Below are 14202 nucleotides of genomic sequence, written 5' to 3' on the forward strand. Positions count from 1 at the left end.
TTTTGATTGCAATTATACTTTTATAGACTTCTCTACTTCAATACTCATCAAAATATGTGCAGGATCTCCACCATCACAGTATCATATGAAAAATAACGAAAGAAGTCACTAATTCTAAATAAAAGCCAGGCTGTCGATTACAGATCATAACAAATTAAACAGAATTATTTTTAATTATAATTTGTGATTACAATTAAAATTATGAACTCTGTAATAATATCATACTGCTACCGACTAAAAGCAAAATACCATTATTGTAAATATTATAAACAACGCCGACCGATTATAAACTAATAACTGTATGATACTTAATAATCTACAAATTTGATTATATTAATTAATCTACTTGTTTTATATAACGCAAAAGAACCATTTAAAACCTAACACTGGGTATATATGATTTAAAAATAAATTCATAAATTACATGATATAACATCATTTTGCATATTAGTATACTTTTAGATACTATTGATATTAATATACTTAATTAATATTTTGGTTTTATATTTTTCTGGTTTAAAAAGCGTCTTCTGATATAAACAATGTGTAACTATTCTTTTATTTGGTTTTTTATCGTCGGTTACATTTATTAAGAGTTACTAATAAAGTACTAAAATACTATAACTAGAGTCGAAAAATAACAATAACCCATGCATAAGATTGTTGATTATTATACAGGACTGTGTATGAAGTTTTAGCATTGTAATGTGTAACCCAGTTGGATTAATATTAGAGTATTAAGTTTTTAGTATACAGTAACTTAAAAGGTTGGTTACTATTATTAGAGCCTGGGTTCCTATTACTAATAGACAACTGGGTTTATTTAAGAAGTTTTACGGTAATAGTCTACTATAATAGTAATAATAATGGAAATAATAGTAATATTGATAATAGGCCTAATAATAATAATAATAATTATTATTATTATTATTATTAATATTATTATTATTAATTCTCATTATTGGGTTAATATTTTCATTAGTTGTTTGTGTATTATTTGTATGATTTCACTATATTTCTATATCTACACATTATTGCTTGAATAATTGTTTACTTGATTAATTGATTAATGAATTGATTTATTGATTTATTGCAAGATTGATTGATTATTAAAATATCTTTCAACAGAATAATTATAAGATGATTATATTAATTATACAATTAATCTATGTATGCTGATAAGTAATTGTTAATGTTCACATTTATTGTTAATCAAACTTATGTCTGGATTAAATAAAATATAGTAACAACAAGGTTTGTATTTGTAGAATAAAAATACATAGAATTATTTAGACATCTAGAGTTTAAACTGCATATCGGTAGTCTTAGGTTGTTTGAAAGATGCATTATAGATTTATACAATAAGTGCAGTTCTATTTATAATATTAATAAAATTTACCTAGCTTACCACTGATTTATCAAACTTTGTAAGCCATGGTATGATACAATACGTATATGAGAAAGTATAATACATATTCTAAGTATTGAAATGCACGCAGAATTCGCTATTAATGGATATATTTTATGACAAGCATCGTGATGGATAAAATACGCCAATATTTGTAGTTTCAATCCATTCCTGTACGATCTTTTTACTGGGTACACTACCTATAGATGAAGAAATAAATTGAAGACATATCAATTTATGACATAGAAGGTGGGTATAATTCTCACAAATGATTAAAAAACTTATGACGTAGAATGCAAATTAGAGAAGAAAAAACTGTACAGTAGTAAGAGTGCGGCTTGCGAATAAAATTAGAAATTAAAAAGCAACATGGAAGCTGAAAAAAAATCATCAGTAAACAAGCAAATGAAATGGCAAGTCTCATCACATTAAATTAAAACAATATCTAAGTTCAAATTCCGATTGAGTTATTTTGTTTCTGGTTTGAAAATATGTATTGATAATTATAGTCTGTATAGACAAACTTCTTAATAAATTATTAAACGCAATCATGAATAATTTTCTAATATCATTACTTACGGTATTTTCACATGGTTATTCCTGCCAAATTATTTCAGTTCGTCTATTCATCACCAAGAATGAATCCATTTGACATGTTGTCCAGAAACAATTTGCCAAAACGGAGAGCCAGCTTGGAAGGCTGCGTCCACAACCAGTGGTCCAGTGGATGACTGAGGATGTCTTTTCAAAATAATTCTCGTCGTTTGAAATCTGAAAAATCTCCGAAAACTACTTTGCCAATTAAAAAAATCCATTACAACCTCAGTAGTGCTGTAAAAGAAGGGATTAGTGCATAATGTATGTATAACAAACTGACCCTAAACCATTCTTCATCATATTCACCGACAGGGTTCGCGATTGACAGACACAATTAAACCATGGAGTTTAATCTAAACATATTCCTCCATGCTTATACAAACTATCATGGAGCTATAATATTAATTATATGTCCATGTTAATTTGACACTTAGTACGTTACCATTAGTTGTTTTTACACCAGACGTCGTATGTGTAGAAGGCACAGTAGTGGTTTCCATAAAGGACGTCGTATTATTCGATTGTTTGCTGGAAGATGTAACTGAAAATTTAGCGTAGAAAAATATTATATTGTATATATATTGTACTGGGTTCGATGGGAATAATTAAAACTAAAATTCATTAAATTAAATAATTTAAATTATTATAAATATTTAAATTATTTCTAATTTAATTTGAAAGTGTCAAAAACCGAGAAAACAACATCTGTAATTATCGTAACTGCTGAAATTTAGCAGATATCCAAGAATTAGACGTAGGTGCCTTTTCTATAAGCACAAGCTCTGAGATTGGTCTGAGGTATTGTGGTGATAATGGATATTTCAGCACGTCGAGGTTCTTCAATGCCCACCGATTTAGGGTTTGGGGTATGTTTTACTGACTTGAAGGACTGTACTTTGACAATTAATATTGCAATAGCTCTTCTGAGTGATATCCATGTAGAGAAGCGTGAAAAACGTTCGCAGCCTAATATAAATTAGACTTCGTTATGTTAGTAGCTGATAAGCTTGTGGCATTTACGTTGGCTTGCTTACGTAATTCTCGATCACTTTCACCAAGTAGATACTGCGGGTTCGGGTGAGGTTTTTCTAGGGATTCTGAAGAGTAGTTCTGCCAAAGAAACGTTGGTCCTTTGAACCAAATTGTAGCATTGAGATGACTAGGAGCTGGCACAGAATGTGAAGCTATGTCGGCAGGATTCTGGTCTGTAGGTACGTGGTGCCACTGATGTGGTTTTGACAAGGTGGGTATTTTGTGTACTCGATTTGCGACGTAAGTGTGAAATCGTTTGGACTCGTTGGTTATGTATCCTAGCACCACTTTACTGTCTGTGTAAAATGTGGTACAATCTAATCTTATTCGGCTGCCAAGTTCGGAGTGAAATTGTCTGTGCAAGGGTGGTAGCTAGTACTGCTGCACACAGATCCAGTCGTGGTATCGATACAGCATGTGTTGGCGTAACCTTCGCCTTGGCCAGCAAAAAAGAGACGTAGGGTTGGTTGTGCTCGTTTACTTGTCGCAAATAAGCCACAGCTCCAATGGCAAGGTTGCTGGCGGCGGAGAATATATGTACTTCTTATAAATGAACGATTTTTTATGGGGCTACCGAATGCAAGCCATTGAAAGTCGGCCCATTTTAGGAAATTCCCTATCTTTTAACACAAGCTCAAAATCCTGTAGCACCAGTTTTTTGGGGGGGATTTTTTTGGGGGGGACCCAGTTCACGAGCCTCGTTTTCGAATACCGCGCTCCTAAATCGAGTAACGTCATTGTCGTGGCCCATCCCTCTATTTTATATTAAATATTAATCGTTTCATCCCCGCACCCCGGGTATTGCTAAACCCCCCCTTTAAATGGTCCAAAACTTATTATTTCAAAGATTTTAATGTTCTTTACCTAAACATCTTGTACCATTGTAACCAGAGTGGCATGTTGCGTTCATATGACAGCCTCTGGAAGGATCACACTGATCAGCGTCACAATGACAATATTGTAGACAGTCAGCGCCATACTTGCCAGGTTCACATTCTTAAAATAACAAAACATAATGATATTAATAATTATTATAAATATTTTTCAATATATTGCTAAATGGGTATTTGTTTATGAATTACATATTATTAAGCTTGTTAATGGCAGATAAGTATTATTAGCCATGTTATGAGGATTATTAACATGCTTATTAGTATTACGCATATTATTATTAGTATTAGGCATTGTATTAGTATAGGCTTATTATTATTAGGCCTATTATTACTGTAATTTTATTGCTATAATAATTTACATTATTAAATTATTAATGTGGTTTATACAGTATTATTATTATTATTATTATTATTATTATTATTATTATTATTATTATTATTATTATTATTATTAGGCATATTATTAGGCCTATTATTGTTAGGCCTATTATTATTCTAATAAATATTTTTCAAGAAAGATTATACAAAATATTATCGCAATGACAACTTCCAATATAATAAGTGTACCCGTATTACAGTCGAGTTCTTTCCAGCCAGCGTGACAGGCACAACCTTGTGGCATAGGTGGACAAATCAGATACCCTCTGCATCCGTTATCATTTTGACCGATGCAGTTAACGTTACCATCACGTCCAAAACGATTACCACCAGCAGCTGAAAAAGAAAATAGGGCCTAGACATTCACGGTGCAGATCAAACTAATTGAAGTATGGACTAGCGTTTACAATCGCTTGCTTCTCCTCTAAGGGTCTCTTCGTATCTGAAGTACCCGGTAAATCAGTACCAACTCCTCTCGTCTACAACAGGGACTGAATGGACCAGTATACCGAGGTAACCCCCTACTCGTCTCGAAAGGCGTACTAAGCCAAATAGTGCATGAGCCAAATTGTGTACACTGGGCCTATAGGTTTATAGTTCTTATCCGAAAAGACTTTTTCCACCACCAGAACACCATCGGCGACCGCGTATCTTCCGAATCACGTCGATATTAAGGTTGTACGTTGCAGACAGCTGTCTCTTATACACAGAGACAGTATATATATTGCATTAAACACGTATAATAATTTATGAAGTTTTTTGTCGTTCCAAATTTCAATTGAAGTTTTAGGTCCTGCAATCTAATCATATTTTCTTTTCTAAATTCTGCCACCACACATGCGAGAGTTACGTTGTGCGTACTCAACCCGCTAATCAATTCAATATTATAAATACTCGATTATTAGACAAGTATTTACATTTTATTTTGACTTCTATAATACATGTGGTTTGTATACTTTTCTAAAGGTTTTGTCTAATTGCTTTGATAGAATCCTAAGTAATTTAAGTCCTAAGTTATTTTAAGTAGAAATCACTACAAGAATAGATAATAAACATTGACTTATAATGTTGTATTTGTATAATAGGCCTACTCACGTATTTCGCATCTATTTCCAATAAATCCTGAAGGACATATGCAGGTTCCGATGTATGTATCGCACACTCCTCCATTGTAGCAAACGTCACACTCCATAATACAATTCGGCGGAGACCATTTGTTATGTGGACATTCTGAAACACAAGCCAACCCTGCTAAATACAATGTTAAATCTAAAATGAAGTGTAAATAAATGAAATTAGTGGCGTAGCTAGATGAGAACGGTCGCAAGTGCAAAATTATTTACCGGGCCCTTTCATGTTAAGCCTCGTAGGCATAGTAACTACTAATTTGTGGGGTAGCAGATGCTCCGATATTTTCCACTAGCCGAATTTTGAATTTAAAGAATAAAAATGATAATTAAGATACCGATTCGCGTTTTCAGAGTGTGCACTTTTCAAAGTGCTTTTCACTGACTGCATTGCCAATTACTACGCCGCTGAATGAAATTAACACCTCACAATGTTAATAATTATCTATAAATAATCATATCATAAAAATACTATTATATTTTCAAAAGAAAAAAATGAAGTATTCTATAAGATACTAAATGAATTTCTTTGAACTAACAAAAGTCATTGTTTTGTGGAATTTCAGACAGAGGAAGATACAAACAATTTACAATGCTTTTTTTTTCTTTCTTCCGTCCATCCATTTATCCAAACATTAGCTCATTTTATTAATTATTTATTTCCTCTCTCCCTCTGTCCCTCCTTTCATCATTTCTACTCTCATCCATCATCTCATCTATCTACTCTTGCACATTATTTTACACGGGACCTTTCTAGAGAGCTAAACATAACTACTGACCAATCAGAGCAGGGCCAGGAATACGCGTGTGTCACGTGTTGTTATCCCACAAACGAACGTTTTTGGTACGTTTTAACACTGGCTATGCTCACACACGGCAGCTAACGGTTAGCAGGATCCAGATAAATAACATACGCGCTCATTCTTCCTGTGGTTTTGTTGCACCATAGTAACAATATGCAAGGGGCGCAGCTTTGCTTGAATGTTCATTGTCTACGTAGATATGACTACTTTTAATCAGTATAAACTATATTTACAAATAAATGAATGTGTCGAAGTTCAATTTACCATTTACCTACCGTACCTCTTACTATCATCTGCATGAATGCGTATTTTCCTTCATTCCGGCTGCCATTTATATAACATTCGTAAATCCCAGAATCATTCAGTGTAATATTTTTGAAAAAGATCTCCGTCAGCCCATCCCATTCTTCGTTATAATCTCCATTCTTCGCCCATCGTAAGCTTTCAATATTTCCACTAGATTGATTTACGCTCAATGTAACGTTACTATCACATACACTGACAGTCTTGGTGCGAACAATTGGTATTACAGGGGCTTTGAAAACAAAAATCAGTTTTTGTTAAGTGGGCTTTCAAATACTAGCTAAAAACTAGGCTTAACCACAAGAAGAAGCCCATATCGAGAAGAAACACCCTCTTTAAAAGTAATCTCGGAAAAACCCATCTCAAAAAGAAGCCCATAAAGTAACATGACTTCTTTTCAGGACTTTCTTTAGATAATATAGACTGGGTTCTAGTCCCTAATATTTGTCTAAATCAGTTAAAATGTTTAAGAATAAATCGATTTTGGCACCAATGGCGTTCTATATTACTTATTTGTATTGCGTTCCATAGTGTACTTTTTCTGGGATTAGCGCGCATCAAAAAAGTTTCTCAACATAAACTGACGCTGGTGGCGCTTTCCGAAATGTGCTAATACTACGAAAAATCAATAAATTTAATTAGATACTTGTGGCAAGTCTATAATAATATTACTAGAAATTGCAAATTGCAAGTGAAGTGCTGCGAAGTACTGCATATAAATGTTCTTCGAACAAAATTATTTATGCAAGTCAAGTGAAAATAATGAATAATAAAACTATAACAAATAATATGAGACACGACCCATTGTCTATATTAGAACACTTCTCGGTAATTTTTCATTTTTGTCAAAAAGTGTCTATGGTGAATTATGGTTTAGGTTTTTTTTTTAAATAATAGTTTCAAAAATTTCTATGTATGTGGAAGGTGTAGTTGATTACCAAAGGTTACAATTTTTATTTTGAAGACTGCATGGTCTAGGAAGTGTACATTTTTTTATGGGGCAAATTTCCAAGGGCGGGTTTTCTAGGAGCGAGTTCACTGACAAAGAGTGTTGCCAAAGTGCAAGCCAGCGTGTTATTTGATCACAAGTGCGAGACATATCACAAGTTTGAGCCAGCGAGCCATGACGTCACGACAATAGATAGAGACGTTAGCCAGTTGTGCGAGGTATCGGCTGAGATTTGTGGAGTACAATTCAAAAAACAACTATAGGTCTAATAATGAATTATTGTGATGTTAAATAGACAATGTTAGCTATCAAAGAGCATTTTAAAAGAAAAATTACTCCAAATGCTTGAGGACGAAAGCATGAGAATACAACAATTTATCAAATAGGCCTATTAATTCATGGACTTATTGAATCACCTACCTCCCAATAAAATATTGTAGTGACGCATCACTATATATAAAAACGAGTTAAATTGCATTATTCTTTACCATTCAAATGTATTCAAGATTAAAAAATATCCCAGGATTATCAATAAAATAAAATAATCACAATCAGGGGCGAATTTAGGGGAGGGGGAGACCCTTCCCCTTTTTGTGAAGTTAAAAAAAGATTTTTTTAAAAAGGGAAAAAAAGAAAGAAAAAGAAAAAACTGATAGTCCAGAACGCCAGAAATGTTATTTTCGGGCGTCTAGAACACAAAAATTTCGAGGAGGCATGCCCCCGTACCCCCTAGAATGGTGTTGTTTCGGCCCAACTACCGCCCCCCCTCACCCTTTCGGCCACCCCTTTTGGACATCTCTGGATCCGCCCCTGACAATCTTATGAAATTTATGAATAATACAAATTCTGAATAATGATTGTGGCCTATGTCCACTTCGTAAAATTCACAGTAATAGGGTGAGTATCTTTTGAACTGTGATATCATGGTGATAGGGTAAAACCATGGTCAGACTTTCAAATACGGTGGAATGGGTAACACAACACTACAATTAGGCCTAGGCCTATATTGGATTACAAATCAATTATTTTTAGGGTAAATACACTTCACCCAGAATTGCTGTTAAATTTCTGTATTGATTATAAAAAATATATTTTTGGGAGTAGATTGGGAAATTTGTTGGCTTTTTTTAATTCAATAGTTTCTGTGCTCAGGTTGCTAGTTTGTGCGTTGCTGTGGAATGGGTGGGTTGTTTTCGAGATTTTTTGTCATTTTCGGGGAACAATACAAAAAAGTTATAAATGGATCTAATTGAAACTTTCGGAATAGTTTGTCATGGTCCAATGAAGAAATTATTATTTTGGTGACGATAAGAAGTGTGGGTGCAAAGACCATTCAAACGGAAATATCCTACATCAGATACATCTTAAACTGATTAACTAATCTGAATTAAACGTTTTGGAAAGTTTAATGGATCAAAATAGAACTTCATAGAATGGTTTATCGTCCAATAACGATATGTATCTAAACGTAGAGTGTGAATATGAATACCACTTAGCGGTAGACGTCTTATACAAATATCCCACAAACTGATCGACTGAACTGAATAAAACTGTCTGGAAACCTCAACCATGTTGCAAGAAAGGTAATACTAATTCTTAGTAACGATCTAGTCAGGTGTGAAATTCAGAGTAATTTAAATTGCTAGGGTCCCAGACCTAAATATCTCTAAAAACTTATAAATGAAAACTTTCTAGAATAGTTTTTATGGTCAAATGAAGAAATTAATAAATTATGGTGACGATCCGGAGTAAGGTGTGGATATGAGGAAAATTTCAAGAATTTTATTGGACGTGTGAATGAACTATATATAAACGCAATTTGCGTTTTCTAAAGCGTTTAAACCAGCTGCAGCAGGTTAAACGCAAAATTACCGTCACATATTAGTGGTTCCCAGCCTTTTTGCGTTCGCGGATCCCTCTTGACATGTCAAAGTCTTCAAGGACCCCATGTGTAAAAAATATTAGTCATTGTCCATATCCCAACAATAAGATTATAGAAGATGATTCGCCACGAAAATAAAACATTAAACAGTGGCGAATTCTGGAATAGAAACCACCTCAGCCCCACCATGGTTGGGGATGAGGCACAACAATGTCTATAGCATTTCTAGATCGCCGGATACGGCACTGTCAGACTTAAAATTTGGTAAGGTAATCCCCATTTAATTTTTACAAATTCCACCAAAAATATTATGGATAGAAGATGATTTGCTAAATTACATCTTGAATCTTGGACTTCGATAGAAACAGGAAGGGAGGGGTGCAGACAGTAAATTTTACAGATAGGGGATTTACGCTACCTCAGTCCCACCATGCTTGGGGCTGTGGTACGAAATTGTTAATACATAGCGCAAAATGATATAGTTTTCTAGATATCTGATACGGTATATTATTAATCTTCTTCTTAATAATAATAATAATAATAATAATAATAATAATAATAATAATAATAATAATAATAATAAAAATAAGAATAATAATAATAATATATTATTTTTATTATTATTAGGCCTATTATTATTAATATTATCATCATCATCATTATTATTATTGTTATTATTATTATATAATAATAATAATAATAATAATTATTATTATTATTATTATTACGGTAGTTGTTATCATTATGGTTGTTGTTCTTGTTTGTGTTCTAGGGATGATCTTTTGCCCTACCTGACCTGTTAACTTAGGGAATACTCAGTACGTTCCCAAAGTAATTGTTGTTGTTGTTGCCACTTACCGTAGTGAATTGATAATGGAAAAATGAAAAATAAGAAAACTTACTCTTTGCATGGTGAACTATTATAGTAGCAGTGCCACTTCGATTACCCTTCTCAGCGTACGCAGTAAATACGCCTATTCGAGCTTCAGTATTGCTAATAAAGTCAGCTTCAAGGAAAGTCGATTTTACCTTGTCAATTTTTACGAATATACATTCAACATGCAAGAGAGGATTTTCGCATAGCGGTTGTCCTGATAGACTTGTGTTGACTACGAGTAAAATGTTGAGTGTGATATTATTTGATCTATCGGAGCCCAGTGTGTAACCACGAACATCATTTTGCCCAATATCATTAACAACAGGAGTTGAAGTGAAGCCTACCATATTGAATTTGAGCTCAACATCATTACCTAAAACATATGCAAATAACCTTCAAGGAAGCTATTATATATACTTAAATATAATGTAATTCACACAAACTATGGTTATATATTTAAGATTGAACCTTGAATTAGAAACAACAAATTATATATTTTATTTTCATTTAATTCTTTTAGCCACATGATCAAGGATAACCAATATCGACTAATCACTGTCTTACTATATAGGTGGCAATGCCGGCACATGAAAAACATATTCACACGATGGAGGCAAACAATATCACGTAGTGATTTTGTTTACAATGAGAAATGTTAATCGAAGCAGAATTTGTACAAAGGCTGTTGTTTGATTTGCATTTTCAACTTTAAAATTCATATCTAAGGTTAACTCACATGTTGAACTTTAAAGTATGAAGCGCTAATTCGAATTGTGTAAAGGATTAACGCAAGTAGAGAACATACAAGAAGATCAACGTATTACTGTGTATTATTACCTGTAGAATGTCCAATCAGAGCTATCAAGAAACACAATTCCTATAAGATAATAAAGTTGAACAATATTTATCGGTCCTCTTTAAGATCTACTATTAACTAATTTGATTAATTAAAAATGAAAAAAAAAGACATTGTACTCTTGCAAACAAGGTCTTCTCATTTAGTTAAATTTTAGTTAAATAAAAATAGTGGGTCCTCAATATTATACTGAAAATAAAATGACACTACAGGTACAAATAGAATTCGATAAAACTCTCCTCAGTACGTCAGGGTCATTAGTATGATTAAAATAATGAGCAATCAACTTATTTAATTATAATAGTATAAAATGTTTTCGTAAAGAATATTTTTTTTGTGTATGACATACAGGACAGCATAGGCCATAACATGTTTGTATTACAAGTATTACGATTCCATACTCCTGAAAGAAACACGGATAATTCTTACTAATCATTTACTTATTGACACTAAAAGAGGCATCACCAACCCAGCATCAATGACCAACACAAATGACTTTAATATATTTATATAGGCAGCTATTTCACATTATCAGGGCCGCCGAGAGAAGCTGTGGGCCTGGGAGCAGCTGTGTTCTTATACACATCTAGATGTGTATAAGAGACAGACTCAGTACGTTCCCAAAGTAATTGTTGTTGTTGTTGCCACTTACCGTAGTGAATTGATAATGGAAAAATGAAAAATAAGAAAACTTACTCTTTGCATGGTGAACTATTATAGTAGCAGTGCCACTTCGATTACCCTTCTCAGCGTACGCAGTAAATACGCCTATTCGAGCTTCAGTATTGCTAATAAAGTCAGCTTCAAGGAAAGTCGATTTTACCTTGTCAATTTTTACGAATATACATTCAACATGCAAGAGAGGATTTTCGCATAGCGGTTGTCCTGATAGACTTGTGTTGACTACGAGTAAAATGTTGAGTGTGATATTATTTGATCTATCGGAGCCCAGTGGGGGGGGGGCAGAGAAGGACTTTTAAAAATGGAGGGTCTATGTTCTTCAGCCCCACCATGGTTGGGACTGAGGTAAGAATATTGAACATTTATGATTATGGCGCCTCTGGAATTAGACTTAAAATCTCAGTAGAATTTTCCTTTTTTTTAATTTTTGCTTATTTTGTTTTTAATTTTCGCCACTGGTTATTCATATATTCATTCAGTATTTACTTGACAATCGAATCTCTATCAGGTTTATAATAATAATAATAATAATAATAATAATAATAATAATAATAATTATTATTATTATTATTATTATTATTATTATTATTATTATTATTATTATTATTATTATTATTATTATTATTTTCTAACTTGGTACGCATATTGACGATGTCCCGGTGTCCAAGCCTTTGATAATTATTAACTAATGACGCAAAGTATATACTACTTAATATATTGTAAACATAAACTCTAGAGTTGTAGAAGTCATGAAAATTAATTACGAGCTTCCATCGATAAACGAGCAGCTTTATTAACAAGTTTCGTGAGAGAAGCACATGAATGATACTATGGATGAATGTATACGTTTAATTTTTATTTCAAATCTCGCTAGAATTTTATTCCATTTATATTGGTTTAATATTTAGATTATTATTAATAATTAATAATTATTATTATTTTTACTTTTTATATTTGAATAAAGGCCCAGGGGCATTTATTGTTGAGAATGTAATTTGTGCTGCCATACTTTTAAGATAACTATCGAATATATAATATAGGGTTTTTTTACTGGCATATATTGCCTCAAATTTATAAAATAAAAAGAGTGAACTACCTTTAAGAAACACATTTTCACTGGCTCACTTGCCGACAACCGGGTACAATAATGCCAATTATTAGTTGCCTGTTTTGTCTAAAGAACTATGCTAGTCCTTCTAAATTTAACATTTCAACGATATACATGTCAAGTATGTCAAGTGTATTTTTCTTCGTTATTATACAGTAGTTCTGTACAAACAATCTGTACGCGATATGATCCATGTAGATTGAGTCATTAGGTAGTTTTCGCCGCGCGACATTAACCTTAACTTTTACGTTAGTACCCAACATGCAACGCGATAGCTCCGCCCCTTTCTGTAAACAAATCGAAATACGCATGCGCAAACCCGTAACTAACGTACGTCGAGCACGTAAAATCCTGAAATTTACTCCACAACGCAAGATGAATAAATTATTACGTCATCCGTTAACGTTAAGGTTAACGTCGTGCGGCGTAAACTACCAATTGCGGACTCTTGTACTGATTAGAACTGTGTAAATGATTAACTGAATATTAATGCTTATGACGGTGAAGATTTGCTTCAAAATGTACTTGAAAACAAGAGACAACGAGTACATTCGGTCATATACATTTATCAAGGCTTATACTCGAAAGCACTAATTACATTTGTTTTAAACAAAATTTTGATAAATAAAATCGTTTCAAGGCGCTGACAGTGTTCAGGCCTTGAATCATATTGAAAAAAAACATTAAAAACAAATAATAAAAAATAAATAAAATTTAAAAAAATAAATAAAATATAAAATAAACAAGCCGTTTAAGTAATTAAGTTAGACGGTGGCCAAAAATGACATAGGGCCTATTATTACCATCTAAGCTGTACTTTGAAAAAGTGTAGGGGTTAAGGATGTCATCCACCAATTTTTCACCAATTAATAGCAAATATATATACAATAATAATAATCAATTGTATTTACCTTTAAGAAAAACATTTCATTTGCTCACAACTGCCGACAACTGCCGCGGACAAATCAACGATGCCAGCAATCAGTTGTCTGGTTAGTCTTCAGAACCTCGCTTTGCCTTCTAAAGTTTGCCTGTTTTTCGAAATACTTGCCCAGATTATGAAGTAGGCGTTGTTCATTCGTCATTATATAGTCAGTCAATGTAAATACGATCAATTTACAAGGGATACAATTGGCGTAGACTGATTTCATGGAACGTGCGTGCATAATTATTAGAAATGGTAATCAATTGATAATAGTTTATGACACCTCGGTACACTCATATATGCCGTAATAAACATTAACGAGCATCAATTTTAATTACCAAATGTCAAACTTCTAATTTGTCGAAACTTATACAGTATATATA

General features: G+C 32.9%; 1 protein-coding gene across 1 annotated transcript; it reads right to left on the bottom strand.

Moving 5' to 3' along the window:
* Positions 1–673: 673 nt before the first annotated feature.
* LOC117123240 (tyrosine-protein kinase receptor Tie-1-like) lies at positions 674–13941 on the bottom strand. The gene is made up of 9 exons (XM_033269086.1): positions 13806–13941; positions 11087–11126; positions 10275–10622; positions 6519–6773; positions 5404–5538; positions 4498–4644; positions 3902–4033; positions 1988–2546; positions 674–1608 (listed from the first exon to the last, which is right to left on the bottom strand). The coding sequence occupies exons 1-8, from the start codon at positions 13818–13820 to the stop codon at positions 2407–2409; spliced, it is 1212 nt and encodes a 403-aa protein (XP_033124977.1). The 5' UTR covers positions 13821–13941; the 3' UTR covers positions 674–1608; positions 1988–2406.
* Positions 13942–14202: the final 261 nt, after the last annotated feature.

Source organism: Anneissia japonica, unplaced genomic scaffold (genome assembly GCF_011630105.1).
Source record: "Anneissia japonica isolate Jap-2015-1 unplaced genomic scaffold, ASM1163010v1 scaffold639_len268944_cov154, whole genome shotgun sequence".
In the NCBI taxonomy this organism is placed as follows: Eukaryota; Metazoa; Echinodermata; class Crinoidea; order Comatulida; family Comatulidae; genus Anneissia; species Anneissia japonica.